Below are 25,237 nucleotides of genomic sequence, written 5' to 3' on the forward strand. Positions count from 1 at the left end.
AGACGTTGCTCGTGAAATTTACAACGTCGCATCTAGTAAGACTAAAAACGACGATGAAAGTGGCATCGGTAGATACAATTTCTCGGTCGAAGGAGATTCGGCTCATGATATTTGTATACTGATGAGGTATAAAACAGACGGAGCTCCTCGCAAAATGACCTCGAAACTTGAGTCAGTGGCAAAAGGCATGCAAGATAAGCTTTTTGGGCGTCCTAAATAATAAAGGGTTCACGCATCACCCGGGAGACACGAGATGCAGAACATAGACCACCCATCTCTCTCTGTATCGCGCGGTTTGTACACATAGGCAGCGCTGGTACACGGTTGCTGTAGGGCCAGGAGGAGGAGAAGGGCGCCATGATAAGACTGGTAATCCTTTTGTCGGAGTGCTCTTCGACAAAAAACTGCTAGCTGCTTTCTTTTCTCCGGCGGATTGCGCTCTTCCATCTTCTCGCTCCATCGATGTTTATTCACTCCATCCTTGCCGCTCCCCTACACACGTACATTCTTCTCTTCTTTCTCCGGCTTTTTTGTCAAGCCAACTTAATCTTTATTTATAGGCCCTGACACTTTTTTTCGCCTCGGTTGGCTCGTTTGTAAGGGACAGAGGGCCGCTCCTTGGTTATTTGTCTGTGTCCAAAATTCATTTCGTAGCCAGTCGCTTACTCGACTCTGTCCGTTGTTTAACACGCAATGTGCTCCATAAACAATGTGTATATATATATATATTTATTTCAATTTGGTTGTACCGTCAGTGGTAATTGGTCACGAACACACGGCCGAGGAACAAAAGCGAGCCAGGTGCTATCAATAATCCATGATGCGTAGTTACAGTGCGAGCCTGACATTCTCCACATTGGTTTTATTGCCTCGTAAAGACAAAGCGGGAGAAGTTATAAATGGAAGTGTTTTTACGGGGGTAGCCATGTGGAGTGTTATTAGCTAGCCCGAGTAATTTCTACAGTAAAGGAGTAACGATCTGTTTCATCGAATCGGCACGAGTATGTAATATTGGCAATTACGACGGAATTTCGCGATGCTCGCACCGGCTGCTCCTTCTGCGAGCCAATGAAAAAACCATCAAAGCCGATTGGACGAAATTGGAGTCGAACGGGGACGCCAAAGGACAAAAAACTTCCATCGAGTCGAGGGTAAAAATAATCAACCGACGTTGTCGGAGCCCATTTGGCTATCTGTAATCTTCGGGCGTGCGAACGAGCGCCCGATGAAGAGCTCCACTCAGGAACGAGGAGAGATATAATCGCGTAAAAGAGCCCCTTGGCAGAGATAAGGGCCGTAGAGCCGACCGGTGAAACGCTATAACGGTGCGACTTTCCTCACTTCCTCCGCCCCGCAAAATGAAACGCAAACTAGACTGCGGCTGTAAGAATCATCGGATCGATGCGCCTTGGTGTTATTTTCTCGGGGCGCAGCCGAGCGCGACTCAATTATTGACTGCTGTCGGCTGAGGGGGGTTGTCCTTTCTTTGGTATTAACGTGGATAAATCGGGGCGTGCTTTTGCATTCGGAGAGAGCTAGAGGTATCCATTGTGAGGGAGATGATTTTGCGATTGATTTCTGCTCGTGTGGGTGGAGAAACGCTTGTCCGAGGATGGAAATGAGATGTGGCAAAGGCGCCTCTCCTACTCCCTTCGTTTCCTTTGGGTTTGAAGCCTATGGCTCGTGAATATATCTAAAGAGAACACCATCAGTGGCGGCATTATTTCCAAATTCTCTTTATCGAGTTTATTTAGTGGTCGACTTGGGTAGAGTTGGGTTTCCTTGCCAGGGGCGAGTTCTCTGGGATACCGTACAAGCGGCTAGTGTACTCGCAAGGAATGGAAGGATGGTTTTACTTGGGTGGATGATAATGGTGCAAGCTAATGGTCAACAGTGACAGTTTTCGTTAATTTTACCCCTTCAAAATCATTCCCTGGGGTTGTGATTAGCTTTAACGTGGAAACACGAATCAAATGGTGCAAGTCGAGGTTTGGTCAGCCAAATACCAAAATTGCACTCCTCGATTCACACATCAAACGACAAACACATATCGATAGCATTTTAGACGAGAGTCGCCATTGAAAGACTCATAGAAAATCTCAAAACGATCCATTTGTATCGCTCAGACAGATTTAACGTTGTTTGTAATGCTGGATCCCGATGCGGCATCGCACACAGCTAAGAAGTGACTCCACACGCGTGAGCTGCGCTTGTACCCCACACACTGGCGCTCGACAGCGATCTGTGGTGCAACACGTGTGTGTTTGTGTGTGTATATGGGCGAGTGTCCATTTACCTCTTTCCGTCCCATGTTTTTATTTTCACCCTTCGACTCTCGCCTACCGAGTTTTAACGGGTCATCGAGCGGAAGGTTAAAAAATCCATGTGGTTGTAACGGCAGTGTGCGAGAGAGGAGATGCAAGCTACGAGCGCGGTGCTGGTACTTTTTTATTTTTTAACTCCGATGCCGATGCACGCGTGAATCAATAGTGATGCCTAATGGCTGTATTTAATGCACTCTTTCGGGGCCGTATATTTTTTTTTTCTTTTTTTTTTTAAGCTGAGGTAGATGTGACGGTGACGCAATAATAATACCTTTTTAGGGTAACTCAATCATAAGGTTTGACTGTATTTTTAACCAATAGTGTGGGTTTTTTTTTTTTTTTTTTTTTTTTTCATCTAAAATTCAAAATGATTACTGACTATACGACAGTGTAAAAAATCGTACTACTTTGCGTTTCGGATGAAGTGACTCGTGCATGTTCCAACAACGGAAATTCATGAGTTTCATCTATTGATTTTCAATTGGTGCACCAGTGTTTTTAAATACCATTTTTCAATTAATCACGTGACTCTCCAATGGCACCATAATATAATAAGCCTACTCGATTCCCCCGATCACTGCTGATTGCATCAAAGTACGGCTGTGTCGTGAAAAAAAAACTTCATCAACCTTCTCTGCCGATAACTCGCTCGAGTACTGATCCGCACATTTACAGCACACTATCTTCATCGCATTATTGACTAGAGGCTGATCTTCGGAATACCTCTTCATAACGTGAGCACCAACACCACTCTAAAACAAAGTACAGGTTTTGAGCGTATACGAGCAGGTCCACGAAAATATTCCGGTTTGGAGTCCTTCCTAAAATTTTTCGGTGATATCCCAGGACAAAGATCCTTATTTTTCACAAGCCTTTGATAACATGTGAATGTTGATCAACTAATTTCGCGTAAATTTTTGATCCGAAAAATCGGACCAAACTACTACCAAGTGAAAACTAAAAAAATGGTGTTTTAACAACTTTGTTCGATTCGTGCTCACGAATCCTGGCACAAGTGACTTTGTAATTAGTTTTTTCGTGGAATAGCTCCCACGTACCCGCACAACCCCAACCCACCAAACCCACCTTACAACGCAGTCGACTCGAGCAGAGCGCCGTCGCGTCCAAGTTGAGAAATTCCTGGTGGTCGAGAGTTTCAATTTAATAACAAAACTTCGAAAGTCAAGTTGACGGGCATCGTCGTCCTATACTCAGAACCGAGGAATCCTATCAATTAACTTCTCGAGCCCTTCTTCTTTCTTCCCCCCCAATACAGCCATTGCAGGTGCACCCTCTCCTTGGCTCCGGCAGCAAATAAGATACCATCGGTGAACGTATCGTCAATTTCCACGCTCAGTATACGTACTCCAACGGAGAGATAGAAGAAGAAGAAGACTCGCAAGCATACATAGCTCGAAGTTTGCGGTGGTGCTCTCGATCAGCCGCAACGGCACGGTAGAGCACCGGCGGAATAGATGGCCCCACCTGATTCGGACAGGGGCTCTGCAGCGCGTTTCTCTCGGATGCGCGTTTGACCAGCGTCTCGGGATTAACGAGGGCTGCTCGCGCTAGAGAAATCTGTATAATTTATCGAGCTGTTGTGTGCGTTTTCCGTGCGAGTTTTGTTTTTTTGTTTTTTGTTTTTTGTTTTTTGTTTTTTTCCAAAGCAAACCGGTGTAAGCGTGAATTAGTACGTAGGGTGTGCCATGTGGGGTAAACACTTGGGATGGTTGCGAATACGAGAAGGAAACCGTGGAAAAAGTTTTTTTTTATTTTTTTTATTTCCGTAAATATTGGAGTTTCGGGGAAAAAAATTGTTTACCCAGCAAAGTGAAAATACTACAGCTGCGAGTAGTATTGTGAAAAAATCAACGGCTCTATAAACATCAAGGGTTTACACTTGTGCAGCTTAATTCTATAAGTTGTCCCCTTTTTTAATGCCGAATCAATGAATGCGTATCAGATCGAGTTCGCAGGTTATTCAGCGTCTGAGCGTACTCGGCTTTTTCTACTGTGGCTCCTCTCGATCTCTCGTGTCTAACAGTATATAAGGAACAGTAAACACGATAATCATCCGGAACACATACCAAGAGGATCATACTCGTGGCAATTGTCGAGGTACGGACGAGCACCTTTGCACGCGCGTATGTATAATATACAATCGCCCAAGCACAGGGAGTTGTCGCGTAATGAGAAGCCCCCGAGAACGTTGGAGAGCCGCGAAGGTATCGTAGACGCGGGAGAACGATCGCATCACAGGAGGAGAGAGGGTGTATATATATAGCTGCGGAGACGCGTCTATTTGCTCGAGTTCGCGTAATACCCGTCGACAAGCCCCGAATACCGATGTTTGCTCACTGGGCCGGGAGAAAGGGGGAAGGAGTAAGGTGCGCCTCGCGGGGTAAGGGAATTTGGGCACGCGGGAGCGTATATGCATTAGCATTCGGATGCGCCAATGCTTTATGTGTATACACGTGCAGGCTTTGTGTTTATGCAAAAGTACCGGGGCGGGATTGGGAGGGTGTCGTACGTTAGAGTTTGGGGGGTGGCTTGATCATGATACGCTGTTTGGGGTGCGTTGGATTGGTTTTTTGGAGAAAAATCAACGCTTCGGCCGTTTATTCGGGTCGGGTGTGTTTGGCAATTGTTGTCGTGCTCATCAATAGTCAATGATTCAGCAGGGGGGGGGGATTGATGTCCTTTGGTGATCGAGGGTGTTTATGTAACTCCATCGGCGATGGCAGCTAAAACCATGTTGTATCGCTCAAATAATTCATTTTAAGCGAGTGATTTTTACTTGATGAATTTTTAAACGCATATACGTACCAATGAGCATTGAAATTGTCGATCCATCGAATATCGTATTGAATTAAACGAATTTTTGTTCCCGAAACACAAGGAGGCTTGTACTTCATTGAAAAGTTGTTTCATTCGACGTATCTGATCGAGTACAGTTGACGATAGATCGGTTCAAACTTTGTCGACACTACCCCTCGATGTTAGGTTTTTTGTGAACACTCGTAAGACTCGGATGTACGGTTTCATCGGAAGGTAATAAATCTTAGACCCAATCAAAAAAGCCAAGTTGATTTTTTTCCCGAGAACTCGACCTTCCGTCCTGCCATTCGTCGATACGAGCAGCGTCATCCCAAGATTAATGTTTGAAACGATGAAAAAAAATGCCCGTAACAAAAAATAAAATCAACCTTTTATCCGTGCAAACAACTCCTCCATTTCCATTACCCGAGGCTGTCTGGTGGGAGCAATTATTTTTTCTCCCAAAACAGTCTCAAATGATAATGCGTACGCGGCGCGGAGGGGTGGTGGTGACGGTGGTGGTAAAAAAAACACTTAACCTTGCTCCAAATACACAAAAGGAAAAAGGAATTCCCGGCGAGTACGTCTTCTTCTTTTTTTTTTTTTTTTTTTTTTTTTTTTTTCATTAATCTCCGATAGCAGAGCAACTTTACTCCCCCCTACGCCGTGTGACCCACATTTTCCGCACACACGTTTAACAACACGTACAAAGAGCAACTCGCCATCGGAGACCTTGTACAGGGGCGAGAAGAAAACTTCCAGACGCTTCTCTTCCTCTCCCGCATCGACTTCTCCCCGACAAATTTCCCAAGTGTATTAAAGGAGCGATGAGGGCGGAGAAGCTGCCGCGCCCGGTACAGAGTACACACACAGGACAGGGAGTTGTGTGGAGGGGGGGGGGGGTAGGGCAGCAGTAGTTGTGCTTTGTAATCTTGGGCGTGAGTTCGATAATCGATCCTAACGATTATACCGAGTTGTCGCGCGTAACGAGCAAAGCAGCCCAGTCTTGGACGCGGCACGCGTACCAAAGTTTCCAAAGGCTAAGGGACTTGCTAAAAGTCGCGGACGGGCTGCATCTTCCGGTGTGGGTGTACGGTGTGTGTGTATGGAGTTTGGCGAGCCTGGCGCAGCGAGCAATTTTCGCGGCCAATCGTGCGATGCGCGAAAGACAGGAAGTGCGAGCGAGAGCAGGTGAAAGGGGAGACGCGGTAAAGTGGCGGCAAAGTGGTTGGCGTCGACTTGTCGGATATCCGCTGCGGAAACTCCGTGTGCCCACTGAATGTAAGACCCTCCCCCCCCACCCACCCACCTCCTAGCCGTCAACTTACTTGGTTGACTTCGTAGCCTTGGGGGTGCATGGAGCTTCTGTGCGATGAGCGGAAATCGCGGGGGTCTTTGGGAGCCGGGCGTGCTTTTGGGAGTCTTTGTGCTCCTTAGAAATTGTTTGATTTGTAGAAATTTCCTTTGGTAAGGGGACTTTAGTTTTTCAAATTATTTACATTCGATCGAGCTTTTTGGCACATCCAAGACGATTCGTTAGGGAGGAAAAAATAATCATAATGGTTTCTTGGTACTGAGCTTCAATGACATCAACCTTTGCTAATTGACGTTCAAACAAGTGTGTTAACTTGGGAAAAGTTATACAAGCGTTCCAGGTTTTTGAAAAATACCAAAAAGTAGAATGATTGACGCTGCATGGTAGAGGGAGCAATAAAAAAGTCAGGAATTTAGAGAAAAACCTAAAAATCATTTAACAGCATTGTTTATTTACATTGTAAACGAAATGTATTGTCTTGTGAAAAATGCGTTAGATTTTCACTTGCGGTCCTAGTACGACTTAAATCGATACGGCATTAGACCTCTCTAAAAGTCAGTCCCCGGTTACTGTGTGAGCCACTCGCGACGTGAAAAGGTTAAAAAAAAAAAAAAAGAAAAAAGAAAGTGACAAAACGTTAAAGAGACCGGCACAAACGACATTGCAGTTCGTCGAGGAAAATAAATTCTCCTCGCTCGCGTCAGCGTCTCATATTCCACGTTCGCTTCCTCCTTCGTATTTCGTATCCAGTTGCGGCTGTTGAATTTCGAAAGAACCGCTTTACTCGAGGACTCGGGCGAGCTCGCGTTGATTCAACATTGCCTTTTTTTCTGGTTAGACAGAGCTTCGTAGCGCGTAAGCTTATCCGAGTTGTAACTGAAGTGCCTTTTCACAAGCTCCTCGAGACAACACGAGCGCACCCCAACCCCGTTTTCAACGAAATCCAAAAGTCGTCGACTCGGAAGTTGAAATCTGTCCCCTCCTCCCCCCGCAGCTCCTTTTCCATTTTCACATTTTTACCTTTGCGTATACGTACACGACGACTCCTTCCCTCCCATCCCATCCCACCTTTGCCCAGCCAAGTGCACTGTTTGTATTTCAGCTTATCCGAATTCCGCAGATTTTCGAAATGTCAGGTAAAAGTCTGGCATCGCGACCGAAGCGAGAGAAGCTCGCCCTGTTTTTTTTCCGTTGTCTCGCTTCCCTCTTACCTGATACTCCGTTGAAGTGACATTTTTTTATTCCCAGTTTTTATTGAAATTGCTGAAGGAATAAAAAAATGAGACCACAAGCCATTTTTCGCCATATTACCAAATTTCAGAGACGCGTATTGTAAAAACCGTCATTCGAAGATTTTCGTTGATTCCTACGTGCACATGTCCCCACTCAGACCGCCATCCCTTGCAACTCACGAGAAGCGAGAAAGAGTAAAAAAATACAATCTAGAGGCTTCGGGAAACATCGCTGACGGTAGTTTTCCCCTCTCCATGCATATATATACACTACGCTCGAAATGATATCGTGGTTGGAGTCTGCGATGTATAGGTGGTATAGTCCGGTCGTTACCATAAACGATCGAAGCTCCTTTAGCCCGTGGTAACGCAGAGCCCACACCCACACACACGAGAGAAAGCGCTCGCGTGTAGGTAGACAGCAATTTAGTTCCTCCTCTCACAGCGGCGATAATCGAATGATCGCGAGAGCATCGGGAGGTAATCTCATTTTGCATATACCTACCCCTGCCCGTGGACTCTGGCTGGGCCCCGGTCTTATCTCCCCCAAGTGTTTCTGCCAGTGGCTCACGGCTTGCTGTCCCTCCTGAGCTTGACAAACGATCGGCTTCGATTAGACACGCGAGTCCTCCTCCCTCGTAATAACACCGGGCCAGTTGGCTGTTGCGCGGGTCTTATCTGCCCTACAGTTGCCAGCGGAGTGGTACTCGGGATTTTTTTTTATTCCCACCCCCGTGGCTGGTGCATTTCATCGAACTCTCGTGCGAGCGAATTTGTGACCGAAAATTTTCACCGGGAGTTGAAAAGTCATACCGCTATCCGAGGAAAAGGAGGAGAGAAGCACACGCACTAACAAAGTCCTTCGCTCGAGCGGCGAGGAGTTAATTAAAGCAGGAAAATAACAAATAAAAAACATCCACTCGCACGCGCTGAAACGTATTCAATCCCCCACGCAGCAGTGTTCTGTATCCCTGTAAATGAGAGTAATTTTGCTGATGAATACGCGGGGGGGAAAAAAAACATCGAGCAGTGCTCTCGTCTGTCGGTTTTCGCGTGCGTGCATTATTTTTAATTAATTGGACGGACGAGCGGATGCTTCCCTCCCCTCAGAAACAACAATCACCGAGCGTAAATTATCCCGGCTCACGTGGCGTGTTTTTTATCCACCACCGAGAGTTTTAGCGGATTTTCATTTGCGTATTTTCGCGCCTATTTTTCTGTTCGTCACTCGCATTTAATCCACACTTTATTTTAACAACCCACCGCGCGATGAACATCGTTGCACGAATTTGTTCACGTAATCTCTTTCGGCTACCATATAGGATTACCCTGGGGAAGGAAAAAAAAGAAGAAGCTCTTTTCTTCCATTCGTTCCGATCATCGGAATATCGACGAGCCTGCGCCCGGAAACAAATCCCAAGCCAACGTCCATTATTCAGGGGACAAATCCTCGGGGCGCATCTCGATACGTTTCTCAAAGTCCACCCCGTCCGATGCATCGAGCTCACCCTAGTACACACCCACACGCACGCAAAGCAAGCATAGCCCCCGCAAGCCGTGTGTTCACTCGAGCGTGTCGTGTCCCAGTCTCGTCGATCTTACAGACGCTCGTCGGCTCGAGTGAATTGCCCTCCTCCGGTGCCCGAGTGACGAAGGGTTACTATACTCGCGGAGACCCGCGCCTACGTGCGCCGCACGCCTGTGAATTTCGCTCTCCGGTCGCGTGCTGCGGGCGTCAAGGGGCCGCGCGTGTCTTCCCTCGCTTCGTTGGGCTCGGCTGACGCGAGCTTTACCTGTACTACTGCGTGACGCGATTGATCGGTACTCTCGGGCTTTTCTTTAGTTATATCCATCTTAAGAAGTCTTGGGACGCGTTTCGTCATGTATATGGGTAGGTATAACATTCGCAATTTTTCATTAGTCCCAATTGAGCGTGTGCGCATCGCACCGATACGAACAAAGGAGAAACGTTGCTTGCACTAAGCGAAATTGGAACGATAAATCGATGCTCATTAAAATTCAAACGAAACAAGAACGAAAGGCAAAGTTAAGGGTAGATGTGCACCAGAGCAACAGTAGCACAAATAGAGATACAAGAGCAGCGGTAGGGGTGGGGCATTAGGAGAAGACAGAGCGGTGGGTGCCGTGGAGGCGGGCGGAGAAATAACGGCCCAATTGGAAGATAAAGATTGCGAGGATACGGAGCTGGTACGGGGTGGAATCTACTTTCGAAATCTAGGGGGTGGTTCTGTCGCGTTTGCTTGCACCGATCGGGCCACCGGAGCTTTGCCGATTTTACGAGTTTACTTTTCGGGACGTTTCGGGGGTATACGCGAGAGCGTCCCCGGTACACGTGATGGAATTTTTAACGGAATGGCTTGGATTTTGTTTGGAAAACAGTTGATAGTGCCCTGGCTTCTCTGGACTCTCTAGAGCACATATGTGCAGTATTATATAGGTGCTGGTTCAAATGTTTACGGGCAGGCGTAGTCTGGTTCTTTACTTATTCACGGTTTTTCCCACGGTATCGATAAATGCACGCTTTCAATCCAAAGGTGTACCTTCGTTTTCCCAAAGCTTGCTATCCGGAACGTAAAAAGCCAGACTTTTGCGGCTTCGCGCAGGGATGTATTGAAAAACCACTCCGGAAATAAGAAAAAAGAGTCGAGTCCCTTTGAAAGGCTCGCGTTTTCGCATTGGAGCAAATGATTTTTCTCCAAAGTTTACATGTAAATAACTTTTGTATTACGTGACGTAAATGGGGTTAGCACGGGGGTAAAGATGCAGGCTCACCGTGACTAATGTAATGGGAAAAGTTTGAAAGCGCTTTTTTTCGCTTTCTCTCGGCACCCAATTATCATCACCACTTCTCCGCAAGCATTCGAATTATACTTCTTGAAAAAAATAAATCTCCTCTGTGTATTTCATGAAAACTCTAATTGTGCTGACATTATAACACACGTATGTTTCATGCAGACTCGTTGTATAATATACCACCCTTAAAATTATATTTTACGGATGTACACGAAGCGAGGTAATCTACTCCAGTGAGTTGCAAATAACTTCAGATCGAGTTTTCGCGTGATGAAGTGCATTCCAAGTGTATTTTGCATATTAAATTACAAAGTTCTTAACGCGAGTTTCAGTGAAAATTTTTCCCGCGACCCGCTGATAAAGAAATTACCATGCTAACGCACACAGTTAGGCGGTAGACGTGCTTTGACTTCAAACGAGATACGTACGTAACTCTTTCGGCGGAGTGTCACGTTAAACTTCCGTGAAACTCTACGATCGATCATTCTCCTTTTATTTTATCATCGCAAGTCTCATCAATCGTCCTACTAATGACTACCAACAAATTTAATTATCAGCACATCTGAAGACTTTGTTAGTTGGCACTGATGGGTCTGGAAAAAGGACTTGATTCCCTCGCGTCGAAAACAATGGACCAAATCTCCACGGAAGAGAAGAAAAACTGGTGCTCGGCACCCCACACGCATCACGTACTCGCGAAGCAAAAAGAGATATACTTTGTCTATGCAGGCGCCACGTGCTCCGGCCCGCGTGCACACATGTATGCAAAGCACGAGTCGCCGGTGAAATTTGGTATTCCCGACGACATGGCCGCGCGAGCCGTGTGGGTGTTACACGTGCAAGCTGGGATCGAAGGTAACGAGCAAGCCGGCGTGTCGTTACTCGTGATACGCCGGGCCGTGTGTGCGCGGGAAAGTGATTTTTTCGGATGGCACGATTTTTGTCGCTCGCATCAGGCTTTTTCCGAGTTGGGGTAAAATACACTTTTTTTCCAGGATTCTGGATCTGGTTGTACACGGCCGAGGGTAAAATGGATCGAAAGGAATCCAGCTCGAAATGTAGGGTGTGACGAAAAAAAAAAAAAAAAAAAAAAAAAAACAAGATTGGAGACGAATATCCGAGGGAAAATCGGACGGATTCGAGACGATCCGATTCCTTCGCGCGAGACGTGTCTCTTCGTGAGGTGAGAAAACTTTTTGCCGCCGCAATTGGACACGTTTCGGGGGGGATTCTGATCAGTCACGGAAGGGATGAGCTTCCCTTGCGGCCATTCGTTTTGTTATCATCGATTTTTCGCACAACTTCATGAGGTGCAGAATTTACCGTGCTTCCATTGGAATGTGAAAGGCAAAGCACACAACTACGTTTCGAGGTCGATAATTTCATCTCCCGTAACTTGAAGCCTCAGCCAATACGCCTATGAGTCACTGATTTTGTTGATATAATGGAATTAGTTCAATACAACAGCTAATGAAAGATTAAAAAGGGAAAAAGTGCGTTTGTTTCTTCTTTATTGGATGGTGAACATTTTTTTAAATGTATAATCTCAAGTATTGATTCTTTGCTTTGGAAAAAAAAAAAATTTGTAGCTTAATAAACAACGAAACAATTTGCGGGACCCAACATTTTTTGGAAATGCAAGGTTTTCAACAAAATTTGCGTTAGGGTGGAAGATTCGATATTTCGAACAAACCAGAAATTTGAGAAAGTGCAGCTTAGGACAACTATATCGACTCGCTGCCCTAAGAACATACAGAGCCTGGCCAGCCGTTGGGAGTTCAGCTCCTTCCCTGGAACCCAACTTGTTGTCTCGGCGTCGTCGACTCGAAAGATCCCACCGACAAGCTTCCACGATACCTCGGAGCAAAGTTTGCCTCCCCAATATAACGCACAATCGACCAATCGGTCGGAGTGGGCCGGCAATTGTCGAAGGACAATGCCAAGGTGCGTCATTCACAGGTATAGAGGCCCTTTACCTCCACCTGCCGATTTATCGACCGAATAAATTGGTGTACTTGACAGGCAGGGCGCAACGGCCATAGGCCCCTCGTTTCCGCGAAACTGTACTGCTAACTAGCTTCCCTACCTAATTGTCTCGTTGTCAATTTCATTTCAGAGTTCACATTGATGCAGGGATAAAGTTACCTCCAATGTGATGCGGCATCTTGTCGATGAATGAAAAATTCTTTGCGAATTCGAGATTCCAGAATTTTTGAAATTTTCAAACTTGGCCAAAAGGGAACAATCCTAAGAAAGTACGGCGCCAAAAAATGCCAGCGTAATTTTGTCCCTCTGAATTGGATATCTTATACACTATATGTACGTAAAAAAAGATGGGAAGCTCGTATTGGTAGCAGTATTGAAGTTCTCGTTAATCCAAACGGCAACTTTTCAAGCAGATATTTGGTCGTAACTCATCAAGCTCTTGGCTTGCTCTCACATTTTCCACCACTTGAGTTTGGATAACGTACGTCAAGTGTGCAAGGGAGAACTGCAAAGCAGATAATAACGTAGGCTTTGTGTCTTTTATATTTCATTTTGCCACACAAACTTCACGCTCAGCAGCCTCGTTTTATTAAATACGCGTTATCAACCAGCGCTTCGTTTTTGGCCGGACATGTGTGAAATCGAAAGATAATCAAGAACACTTGCACCCGTGTTTGTATAACACACCTCCACCTATCCCCCCTGTACTCCACAGACGCACGGGTCACTTTGAAAGCTCTCAAATTTGAAAAACTCGCCCGCTCGGAAAGTAAATCGACTTCGATACGGCGAGCTCGTCAATCGCACTAGGGGGGGTGTCTTTTTTTTGTTTCCATTGAATTTTCCGGGCCGTCGCGTGCTGGATTTAATTTTATTTTTCCATTTCGCGCGCCAACCGTGCGCACTGGGAGAGGCTCTCGGTTATCACGAGGCGAGCAGGGAGTGCGTAATTCGAGAGGGCAGTCGGTAACGCGAAACGAAAATTGTTCCCACGGCGCGTATTCGTTTGCAGTGTGTGTGTGTGTACAGAATATAGGGCATCGGTAACCAGACACGTGGGGGTTTTTTTTAGTTCCGCGTTACGGGTAATTTTTGTACCGCAGCTCGGTGAGGAGGCAGCTTTTTTGGTGGTCAGGGTGAGCTGGGGGCTGTTTTTTTTTTTTTTGAGACAAAACTGTATGATCCATTGTTTGTGCTTGGTTTTCATATGTTGTTGGTTTCGAATTACCAATTAAAAGCACGGCTGAGCGGAGGGCAGGATTGTTTGGAACTTCCACGAAAGGGTGGAAATTCGGAATGTATTGAATTTCGAAATTCGAGCTTCTGATCGACAGTCGTGAATAGGGAGGGAGTGGCTTTAAACTCGATGTGTTTTGTAAAGTTGATCGTAAGTTATGCACAGGCTTACTATTAGCAGGTTTACTTGCAGTGTAGTGTTGATTAAACAGAGTTTGAAAGTTGGTTTATTTACGTGTAAAAGTCGAAAGCGAATGAATTTTTTTTTTTTTTCATATCCATTCTGTAAACGTGGGTAAATTATAACTTTGTATAAAATTTATCAGTTTTGACGAGATGACAAAAGAGAAAAAAAGCCACCCAAATATCCCATGTTGTGTACGACATGTTTTTTATCACAGACAACTTCGCTCGTGGATACACTGAATAATAACTGTTTCCTGTTTTCGAAACAACGTCGAAAATAACTGAACTGCACCTTCAATCTATTACTAACTCAAACAACAATACAGCAAGCAACAAACGACCCGACGTCAGGTCTCGGTTCAACTGCATTAGCGTACAACCACGTGATAACTAGCGAAAACATCATCATCGGGTTCATCAAATGCTCGCTCTGTTTACCTATCTCGTATTTTTTTTTTCATTTATACTTTTGAGAGTACACTCACAGCAGAGTACATTCAAAGGATGTGTCGCACATTTACTATATACTGTAGATACGCAGTAACAGTTGTAGCAACAGACTCGCCACGGTGCGTGTACGCAACGCAAAAAAATAATCGCTTACCAAGCACGAGAGCAGTTCTCTTGGCAATAGCTTCATTCCTGTGTTGCTCAGCGAAAAATCTGCGCCATCGTGGAAATAGTCAAAAATAAAAAGCAATCGTCAGCTCCGGGATACGAACGAAACGAAGTTCGTGCCTCTTTTACCCACGATAATTAGTTGGCTACGTTTTCCTCGCAGCCGGTTTACCGTAGCACTGACCGCAAAGTTGAGTACTTTTCAACCCACAGCTTCGTTGCTGGAACCCGACGAGCCTGGCTTCTGATTTTTCATGCAAACAAATTTATGTCAGCGATTTACATGATTGAGAACTGTTTAACGGAACACAGCTCTCCCTCTCTCTTACTCTAGTTTGCTGTTTTCCAACGATAGATAGATGTTTTTGATGAGAGGTATCTTGCGTCTCATGCATAAAACTGCTTTAGGATATTGCTAACTTGTGCATACACCGGTATTTGCAAGCACAGTGTGTTTTGTTTTTAACTATTTGTTCAATGTCTTGCTAGAAATATCAATGTTCACTCGTGACTTTCCCCATTATAAATCCAAGCAGCTGTGCTCAGTAGTGTGTGGTTGATACGCAGAAGTAACCTGACTAGATAATAATATATGTAGGATAAACATCACAACGTGTGCATAGTACCACTACTGCTCTGAATTTTTCATCGGGGCTTTTACATACCTCGTAGCTTATTCGGAACAACATATCCCTTCCTTTTTATCATTACAACGTGTAAAACATTTTCGTGACATTCACCGGGATGTCACGAGAACTTTTGCATGATTTTTTCATGTTTTCCAGAAAAACTCGGAAAGGTCGAGGTGGAAGGTATGGAAATACCCTCGTGCTCTTTACGCTTATCCCGGGGAGAAGGCGCTGAAAGTTTGCACGGGTAATATTTGCGCTACGGGCTTGCGGCGCAATATTTTTCTGGGTAAATCTTTGGTTGCGTGTTATGTTTCCGAGTGCCCCATGTGCTCGCGGGTGTATGTGATACTGTTTTGAAAGTTCAATGTTGCAAGTGCCTACCCGACTTTCGTACGGATATAAATTGAGTTCTTTCTAGAACGACTTTTTTTGAGATCCTGATTCGTTTCGCAGTTTTCCCGGGATGTTATATTTTGATGTGTGCAAAAAAACTACTACTGACACCCAAAATCCTTTGCACGGGAATTTGTCTTGAAGCTATTCATTTGTGTGGGTAAATAACCTTGTGAGGTGGCTAAACTTTAGCAAAGGCTGGAGTCTCGATAAAGCTATTACGGTACCACAATCTCCCTTTACAGTTACAAGCTTCAATTCCAATTCGACCGGTGCAAAGTTTATGCAGCCAAAGTCGGGTGGCGTACCCCGGATTACATGAAACGGACGTCTGATCGAATTTCCCTTGTACTACTACAAGGGCTGGACAAACTTTATACGAGACCTGTTTTAGCATGCAATTAAACAGAGCAGTCAAATGACAATCGATCTTTGGTGTAAATGATGAAACTGACTTTTCAATCAGTATTTGCTTTCTTTTGTTGTTAAGTTGTGTTAGCTCGAATAACATTTTAAAAAAAACATGTCTTATAAATACTAATTTTAAATTATCTTAATATGAATTTACTCTTTGTATGGTGTTTATAATTAGTCTTGTTAGCAATATTTAAAAATAATTTCAATACTTGCCATATGTCTGACTTAACTCGATTTGTTCTACTCAACACGTACAAAGGCATTTATTTTACCTATTTTAGTGATTAATTATTTCTTTGTTATTTAATTGTAATTATTCTTCAGAGGACAGTCCACATTTATGTTCAAGAAAAAAAAAATATTAGGGAAATCCCCTTGACGCCCAAATTGTATCTGATGAAACTCGACTTGTGCTACTTGATATCTTCGAGGCGTCCAACATATATGTCTTCATAAATTTGTAATTATTTCAATTTATACTCACTCCTTGTACAGCACTGATTAATTATTTTCCTAACAAACAATATTGAAAAAAAAATCTTAATACAGCATGATGTCTGATGAAATTCGACTTATTCTACTGATTTCATCTAAGAACATTATATCATACCATCCGAGTTATTGATTATTCCTATCTGTAATTTATCCCCGGAGGACAATCCGTATTCATTTTCCAAATCAAAACATATTAGGAAAATAACCTTGACTCTTAAATTATGTCTGACGAAACTAGACTCGTTCCACTTAACGTGTTTGGGGCATCTTAGACATTTGTCTTAATTCGCAATTATTTTAATATACATTTACTTCATGTAGAGCATCAATTATTTTCCTAACATAAAGTAATAAAATAAAATCTTAACACAGCATGATGTCTGACCAAATTTGATTGTTCTACTTAGTGCGTCCAAAGGCATATATCTTACCGTCTGAATTATTGATTGTTTCGATCTATAACATTCCCTGGAGAACAATTCGTATTCAATATCGAGAAACAAAACATTTTAGGAAAATAACCTTGACTCTTAAGTTATGCCTGATGAAACTTGACTCATTCTACTTAATGTGTTTATGGCGTTCTAGACACATCTGTCTTAATTTGTAATTATTTAAACACACATGTACTTCTTGTAGAGCATTAATTATTTTCCTAACAATAAAATAATAATAAATAATCTTAACAATCGTAATGTTTTTTTATTATTCTACTTAGTGCGACCAAAGGCGTATACCTTACCGTCTTAATTACTGATTGTACGATCTGAAATACTCCCCGGAAATCAGTCCGTATTAATTATCCCGAACAAAAAATGTTTGTGACAAAGTCCCATCGATCGTATTGTGTCCGACCAAACTCGGTTTGACCTACTGGATACGTTCAAATGCATTAAATTCACCTGTCTTCGTTATATCAATCGATCAGGACTTTTTAAAAGAACTGTGTAAACTTGGGAATTCATGTATAAAAGCCAAGAGGGTAACATCACACTCGTCCAATGATTGCAGGCATCGTGACATCTGGAGTGGGCATCGTGGGCGGTGGTGATCCACGGTATCGGGCGACGCACGTGCGAAGCGATGACGACGCCAAGAGCATGGAAAATGTTTCATCGAGGAGCGCGATGCCGTCGAAGCCCAACCTCTTCGATTACGTGAGCAACAAGCTCTCGGGTCGGCACACGCCCACTCATCATTACTTTCACCATCAGCAGCAGGTATTGCACATATAACTGTTAAAATTACTTATTTAATTTTCAACTCATTCGAGCGAAGGGAGTCAACTCGTGATTGCTAAGCAAAACGGTCGTTTTAGCATCTCATTCGAAAGAAAAACAAAAATGTCAACATGTCAAATACGCCAAAAATAAAATAAAATATGTATATTATATACCCGTATGTGTCCTGCAGCGCTACTTCAGCTCGTCTCGGGACTCACTGCAGGGTGGCTACGTGAACCGCGGTGCGAGCGAGCTCGACCTGAGTCACAAGTCCCGGCGCAAGGACCACCCGAGGGGCCGCTTCAAGTTAAACGCCGTGACGCCCGGCAGAGCCGGCACGCCTTCCCACCTCCACACCCCGGCATCCATCAACCATCTCAGCAGCAGTGGCGTCTGCAACGGCACCGAAACGTCAGTATCTTGCGTACTCTTTTTTTACTTTTTTTTTTTTACAGCACATCAAGAAAGGGCTTATCAAGCTCTAGATAAATTACGGATAGAGTGACAGTTGACGCATCCGTTTTAGAGCATGGATGACGATTTCTTTATGAAAAAAAAAAGAAAAGAAAAAGTAGCTTTTTTTTCACTGCTACATTTTTGTACAAATTCAAAGCGACATTTGGCACATCCCGAAACGCAGAGCAGCTGAATCTCCGTACCCCCGAAAGATAATCCAATCACCGCATTACCAAAATCCCGCACAAAAAGCACACCCCCCGCCTCGTAGTGCCCCGTAGCGACAATCGACCCCCCCCCCCCTTAACTCCACGAGCACGAAAGCAACCAGCTAAACGAGCATGCGCTTCTCTCTCTCTCTCTGCACTGGTGCACTCTAGTGCTGTTGAACACTTCAGGCGCTACACGGTGCAGCAACAGCAGCAGCAGCGGGGCAGCCGGGGCTACCCGGGCCAGTCGGGCTCGAGGGGCTTCAAGACCGGGGCACCCAACTGGTCGTTCGTCTTCGACCCCGCGGGCCGGCTCTGTTACTACTGGTCGATGGTCGTCTCGCTGGCCTTCCTCTACAACTTCTGGGTCATTATCTACAGGTTCGCCTTCCAGGAGATCAATGGTCAGTCTTCCTTCTATACTTTTACTTCTTTGACCAGCAAATTTGAAAATTTGGAAATTCACATGCACACGAGCACGTTTGAGTTGCCGGTTATTAAATTCCACACGGTATCGATGCGTACACGGAAAATCTAATAAGTTGATTTTGTTGGAAAAAAGGGTGTACTTTTTCGTAACGATTATTCTCTCCATCGGCGAGAAGCTCGAGCGTGAAAATTCTCGGGATCGGATGGAGTTGGTTGGAAAAATTTGATAAAAACCTCGTGTAGGTGAAAAACCAAAAACCAAAGAATTTTGGGCGCGTACAGCGATCGATGCTGACAACTACCGACAAGAGAGGTGATTGTTATTTAAAACAAAAAATTTTGCAGGGGAAACGATAGTGGTGTGGTTTTGCCTCGACTACCTGTCGGATTTCCTCTACCTGATAGACATAGTGTTTCACTTTCGCACGGGTTACCTCGAGGACGGCGTCCTGCAGACCGACGCCACGAAACTGCGCACCCACTACATGAACAGCACGACTTTTTACATAGACTGCCTGTGCCTCCTGCCCCTCGACTGTTTGTACTTATCTATAGGATTTAACAGTATACTCCGAAGTTTTAGGCTCGTTAAAATATACCGGTAAGTATCGATCTAACTTGATGGTTGAGAAAAAAAAAAAAAAATGAATAAATGCTTTTGATTTAAAAATCATGAAAAAAAAAATTAAATAACAGGTTTTGGGCGTTCATGGATCGGACCGAGCGACACACGAATTACCCGAATTTGTTTCGCTCGGGCTCGCTGATTCATTACTTGCTGGTGATATTTCACTGGAACGGGTGCCTCTATCACATTATTTCTAAGAACAACGGTTTCGGGAGCAAGAACTGGGTCTTTGACGATTCCGAGACGGCGGACGTCGTCAAGCAATACCTGCAGAGTTACTACTGGTGCACCTTGGCTCTCACGACCATCGGGGATCTGCCAAGGTGAGGTTTTCTAATTATTGTTCTTTGTCATTTTATATTTCACGCCCAAATGGCGAATCAACTACTACTTATTTTCATCCCTTTCCAGGAGTGAAAGGAAAATGTTTAATTAAAAGTCGAGCTAGCACGGTATCCTTTTTGTCCTTTGTAAAAGTTGTCTCGTTAGAGGATCGTGTCGCGCTCGGCGTGCCTGCTCTGTTACAGAGGAATATTCGCTGTCTTGTGAAATAATACCCCTCCCCCGGTCAAAGAAACCTTGCAATCAATGTACACCCGGTGGTGGTGGTGACTATCAACATCGGCAACTTCAACCCCACTTTCTTTGTCCGCTGGGGTGTTAAAATCTTCCGCGGTCACGAGTGCGTTTTTCTCTCTTAGCGCGACAGTGCTGGGTGTATAAGTAAAATTTGTCGCGTCGTAAAGCGTTGGAAGTGAGGGGCGTTGCACGCTATGCTTACGCGGGAAAATGTGTTTCTTCCAGGCCCAGGAGTAAGGGCGAGTACGTGTACGTGATAGTGCAGCTGCTCTTCGGGCTGTTGCTGTTCGCTACGGTGCTCGGTCACGTGGCCAACATCGTCACTTCGGTCAGCGCGGCCAGGAAGGAGTTTCAGGGTGAGTGGCCTTTACACGATTCTTCACGCGTAATGTGCGTTTAGGAATGATTGGCGATGGACGACAATTTTTTCAATTTTCCCTTTTACGTGCGGTGCAAAAACCGTTGGAATGGGTGTACTATACTGCTGCCACCACTAAGAATAATTTAACCCGCAGTAGTAGAACACCGTATTAGGTCAGACGGGGTTTGGTACTCCCGATGTACGTGGCTTATGTATTTCCCGCACGCGCAATTCTACGCACTTTTTTTTTCTTCGAGACTCTTAGCGCGCTTCTTTGAAAGGATTGATTTTTAAAAATGTATATGTAGATTCGCTTTCAGTCGCACGCGACGCGAATACTTATCACGTGTACGTTTGTGCTTTTTCAAGCTTTCAGGGGTTCCACTACGTTCAGCGTGACGCTTTGAATTTAGTAAATTCCTTATTTCGGTAAGAAAAATTGTGGTTTTTTTTTCCACAATTGTGAGCTACAGCAGGTATACACCAAACGAACACTGAGATCTCGTCACTACTTTTTTTTTTTCATTGTCTCAGTTGTTTGCGATTTTAGTACGTATAGAGCTTTTTTTTTAATACTCTGAAAAAAAGTGATGGAAAATTTTAACTTGATGATAAAGTTTTTTAGAATCACCCAAAATAAAAATCAATATTTTGTTTAAACGGGATAGATGATTATTTCTAAGGACCTAGAGTATGTCCCGACTGGACTGTCATTTCATATTGCTGAAAAAAGCATTGCTGTGATCATTAAAACTGGTCACAGATGGTGTATGACTTGAGCCAGGTTGAGTGCCAGTTTTATTATAGATTATTATACACGTGACATAATTTTAGAAAAATTTTGAGATCTAGTCTGGATTTTGCAAGATTAAACGAGACAAGGTAAAGATTGTCAAACATAATTAGCCAAATCCTTACGCACTTTTCTTCCTCTATGAGGACTCGCTAACCAATCCAATGGAATAGATGTTACGTAGTCCACGTGCGATAATCAACATCTGCGCACTCGAGAGAGCACCAGTGATGGAGTGTGCAGGTTTTGGGTCTACCCAATTAACTCGAACAAATTCGCTTGGAGCTTACGAGCTGTTAATTATACGGTCGGAGCACCTAGCGATTTGACGAACTTTTTGTGGTGGGTACCGCTCACAATAATGACTGGACAGTGCCGATGAAGTAAAAGTTGTCGCAAAAGATTTTTCTTCAATGATTTTCATCGATATTTTAACAAATTGTGTGGAATAGTTACGATTAGTTTTGAAGGTTTATTTTCCTGAAATTAAATGATTCGGGCCTAGCTTCGTTTACTTCCTCCGTTGCATAATGGAAAACGCATAAAGTTAAATTTAATTAATCGTGATAATTATTCTGGCTGCTGAATTCGAATGCAATCGCGTTTTCCGCCGGAATAATTAAATTTGTCGGAGAAAATTGTTCTTCCGTGCTCTTTATATTACTGGTAAAATTGAACCTGATCACCGCATGATGAATAAACCAATATAAAATGTGTTATTATGAATAAAACTTGTTATTGATATTCACTCAAGTTTCCATTAACGTGGAAATTTGAAACATTAAATAAAGAAATAAGGAATTGCCCACTGTTTCTGCTACGTGAGACAAAATATGAAAGTTTTAACAATAAAACAACTTGTTTTACACGAAAACAAATTTTTTTCATAAAGAAAAAAAAGGGACTCAGATTGTTGCATTTTTACCAAACGTAAAGTTCCCGAGCCTTGACGACCTTGCATCTCAATGAATAACCAATTTATTCTCCTTACACGCATGCAAAAATGCAATTTAAGTCTGCCAGCAAATGTTAATTAAGACGCGAACAAGAAAGACTCGCCTCGGTCCTTTTCCTTTTTCGCCCATCTCACTTTCTAATCCCACAGACACGCGATAAATAATTTCGTTTTCAATTAGCCGGCAAAAAAGGATCTAGGGCCCATCGTTTAATCTTGCCTTGAAAGCTCGCGAGATCCACGTAGCATTTTTCTCTTTTGGGATTCCCATATGAGGTCCTTTGTGTCCTCATTGGCTCCTTTTCATCTTTTCCATTAATTGTACTCTCTCAATCCTATGTGGGTAGAAGAAAGGGGTCGGGGACGACGAGAATTCATTTGTCATAACTAAAATATCTCTTTTTTGATGTTGGTTTGTCCTTTTTGAACTGAAAAAAAGAAGAGACAAGCATTACTCCCCTTTTTATCTACAACACCTCAAAGAAACCTCATCGCCACCAAAGTCTCAATCTCAAAAGAGCGTTACTTCAAAATCAGCACCTTTCGAAAAACAATCTCCATTAAGAATGAAAATGAAACTGGAGAAAAAGTGCGCGCAACTAAAAAAAAAAAGAATCCTCCAACGTATCTCACTCTCTTGATTCCTGTAGTCTTCCATCTTCCTCCTCTCTCCGCGGTAAGTATCTTTTCCTTCTCAAAAATACCGAGGGGGAAAAAAAAAAGTTGGCGTAATTATCGCAGGCTGCCCCGTCTTTTGCACCGGCACCTCGATTAAGGCGCCGAAATTCACGGAGAAGGATAGTTGCGTTCTTCACTTTGTGCGCGAGCATGAGTGCGCTGAACCGTGAAGATACGCAAGGCACGGAGTTGGGGATTTTTTTTCTCTCGCGTGACTTTTTTTTTTTTTGCTTTCGGGTCCGAGAGCTTTTTTCCACCGGAGGCGAGAAAGGGTTGGCTCAGCCATCAATTTTGTTGTCCGTTTTAATGATCCCGGCCTCTTTATCTTGGAAGAGGCTTTTTATCGCTGGACCGGGGAAATTGATGTTTTTAGGGGTCAAAGATGAGGTGTTCTTTTTCACAGGCTTCGATTATTTATGGATGACTACTTTTTTCCAAACTAAACATATCAGGGAGTTTACGCGGTATGCAATCTATATTCGTAAGTTGAGGGTTATTAAATTCTAATGTTAATCTACTTTTATGATTTTAAATACATGAAAGCTGTCCATATGTGGTCTCTGAGTTGGTTGTTGTCTGAATAAATATTAACGTACCCGCGAGGAGCTCATGTAAATTCGGCAAACTTGATACTTACCGTCGACAATGGCGCGTGGTATTATTGAGTTGACGTTGGAGCTGTTAAAAACATTCAGATTCAAAGTTTGGACTGTGCGAATGGGTATCACTGGCTCGTACAAAATTAACGTGAGGTATTTCGGGATTGGGTTTTAGTACATTTTTTCTTCAGATTTTCCAATTGCTGCTCGTATAATCGATAGCGGAGGCATAGTATTTTATATGTTTTACAAAAGGTGTGATTGTCCATTGTCATTACGCTTCATTGCTGAGCGCATTTTTTTTTTTACAATTGCAATCTGTTTGAAAAAAAGAGTATGAAAGTCCACTATTCAATATGAAACACTCTAATCCAAGCTTTGCGTTTTCAAACATTTTCCGAGTTTATTACCAAATCTCGTTTACTTTTTCCGATAACACCCTTAGGTCAGCCAACTTTTGTAGTCTCTGACGAAGCCATTATTGGTTTTAAATCCGTGCGTTAAAAATTTACCGAGACTTTCACACGAGTACCTAATAACCCACGAAGGAAAATCCCTGGCGTAGCGCTGGAAAAGTCGGGTCGAGCCTTTTTTTAATTTTAAAACACGTTAAAACGGTATTAATCAACGGTTAATAAAGACGGTAAATTTCGCTGGAATGTGGTCTTTCTCCCGCACAAAATCCAATTTTACTTTTAATTAAAGCGCAAGAAGCGGCGTATCTATCGAGCCATTGTACGCCGCCGCGCGCCAAAGGGTCAGAGGACCGAAGGGCGATGATAATTGAACTACCGTGAGATTTTATGAAATTTCTTCGCGCTCGGCTAGGCTGACCAACAAAAGCCTCTTGCGTGCACGGGCTTTGTGCTTTTATGGGATGATTTGCCACGCGATGAGCGAATCGAAAGTAATGGGCGCACACGGTGGGTTCAAGTATCATTATGCTGGATTTCGAGTCATGTGAGAAAAGAAAAGTTGATCATACAATCGTCAAAGTGCCTTTTTGTTTCCATCGTTACGGTGAGTGCCAAATTATATTATGTGGCCAATCAATAGTAAGTAGGCAAGCCCGACTCTAAAATTACAAAAGATTGGCCCTTCTCATCTCGTGTTTTATACGACACCAATACTATACATGAACATAACACTCTGTGTTAATAAACGATGACGTGAGCAATGACGATAGACCTTACGATGTCAAAGGAGCAATGGCACCCCCTATGACTCTCATAAAAATGATAATCCGAGATATCCCTATGTGATGAATTCACAAATCTCCCACTCACTAATGGCAATTGGTATAAATTCAATTAAGAAAGTCACGTTAGTTATTCATTAATTTATGCTTCCAATATAGAAATAAAAATAACAATCAATAATAATAACAACAACAGTAATAATAATGGCTTGTGATAAAATTTTTCCGAAGCGCGGAAACATGCCGTATTCGATTAATTGAATCACGAAGTGAGACAAAGTAAAGCTGTAACGAGAAGTCGATTGATTGATTCGAAGCGCTAGCGTATAGTAAAACCGTGCTCGAGAAAAGCGGCGAATGTCTCTTGTAATTGAATGAATTTATTAGCCCAAGATGATGAAAAAAAAAAAAAAAAAAAAAAAAAAACAAGGAAGCATAAAACAGAAAAAAGTTTAAAAAGAGACAGGGAGTACAAGCGCATCAGTTCGAAGAAAAGCCGTCCATCGCTTCCTTCACGCTCGAACAATGGGACAAGTACGAGGGTGGCGGGTGAGGGGTGCAAATGGGAGTCTTTCCTCGAGCTCTTCGGGTAATTACCGGGAAAACCGCTAAGCGAGACTCTTCGAGATAGCTCGGGGGGATGAAAAAAAAAAAAAAAAAAAAA

General features: G+C 43.5%; 1 protein-coding gene across 1 annotated transcript in view; it reads left to right on the forward strand.

Moving 5' to 3' along the window:
* The window catches only part of LOC106642513 (uncharacterized), a 110,813-nt gene that overhangs the window by 11,714 nt on the left and 73,862 nt on the right, over positions 1-25,237 (forward strand). The window contains exons 2-7 of the mRNA XM_089592739.1: positions 17,477-17,685; positions 17,879-18,099; positions 18,525-18,757; positions 19,128-19,383; positions 19,479-19,733; positions 20,215-20,345. Coding sequence (XP_089448865.1) covers positions 17,477-17,685; positions 17,879-18,099; positions 18,525-18,757; positions 19,128-19,383; positions 19,479-19,733; positions 20,215-20,345 — 1,305 coding nt within the window. The remainder of the gene's footprint in view (positions 1-17,476; positions 17,686-17,878; positions 18,100-18,524; positions 18,758-19,127; positions 19,384-19,478; positions 19,734-20,214; positions 20,346-25,237) is intronic.

Source organism: Copidosoma floridanum, unplaced genomic scaffold, assembly GCF_036245765.1.
Source record: "Copidosoma floridanum isolate Cflo_tuat_1 unplaced genomic scaffold, Cflo_Japanese_pri ptg000019l, whole genome shotgun sequence".
NCBI lineage: Eukaryota > Metazoa > Arthropoda > Insecta > Hymenoptera > Encyrtidae > Copidosoma > Copidosoma floridanum.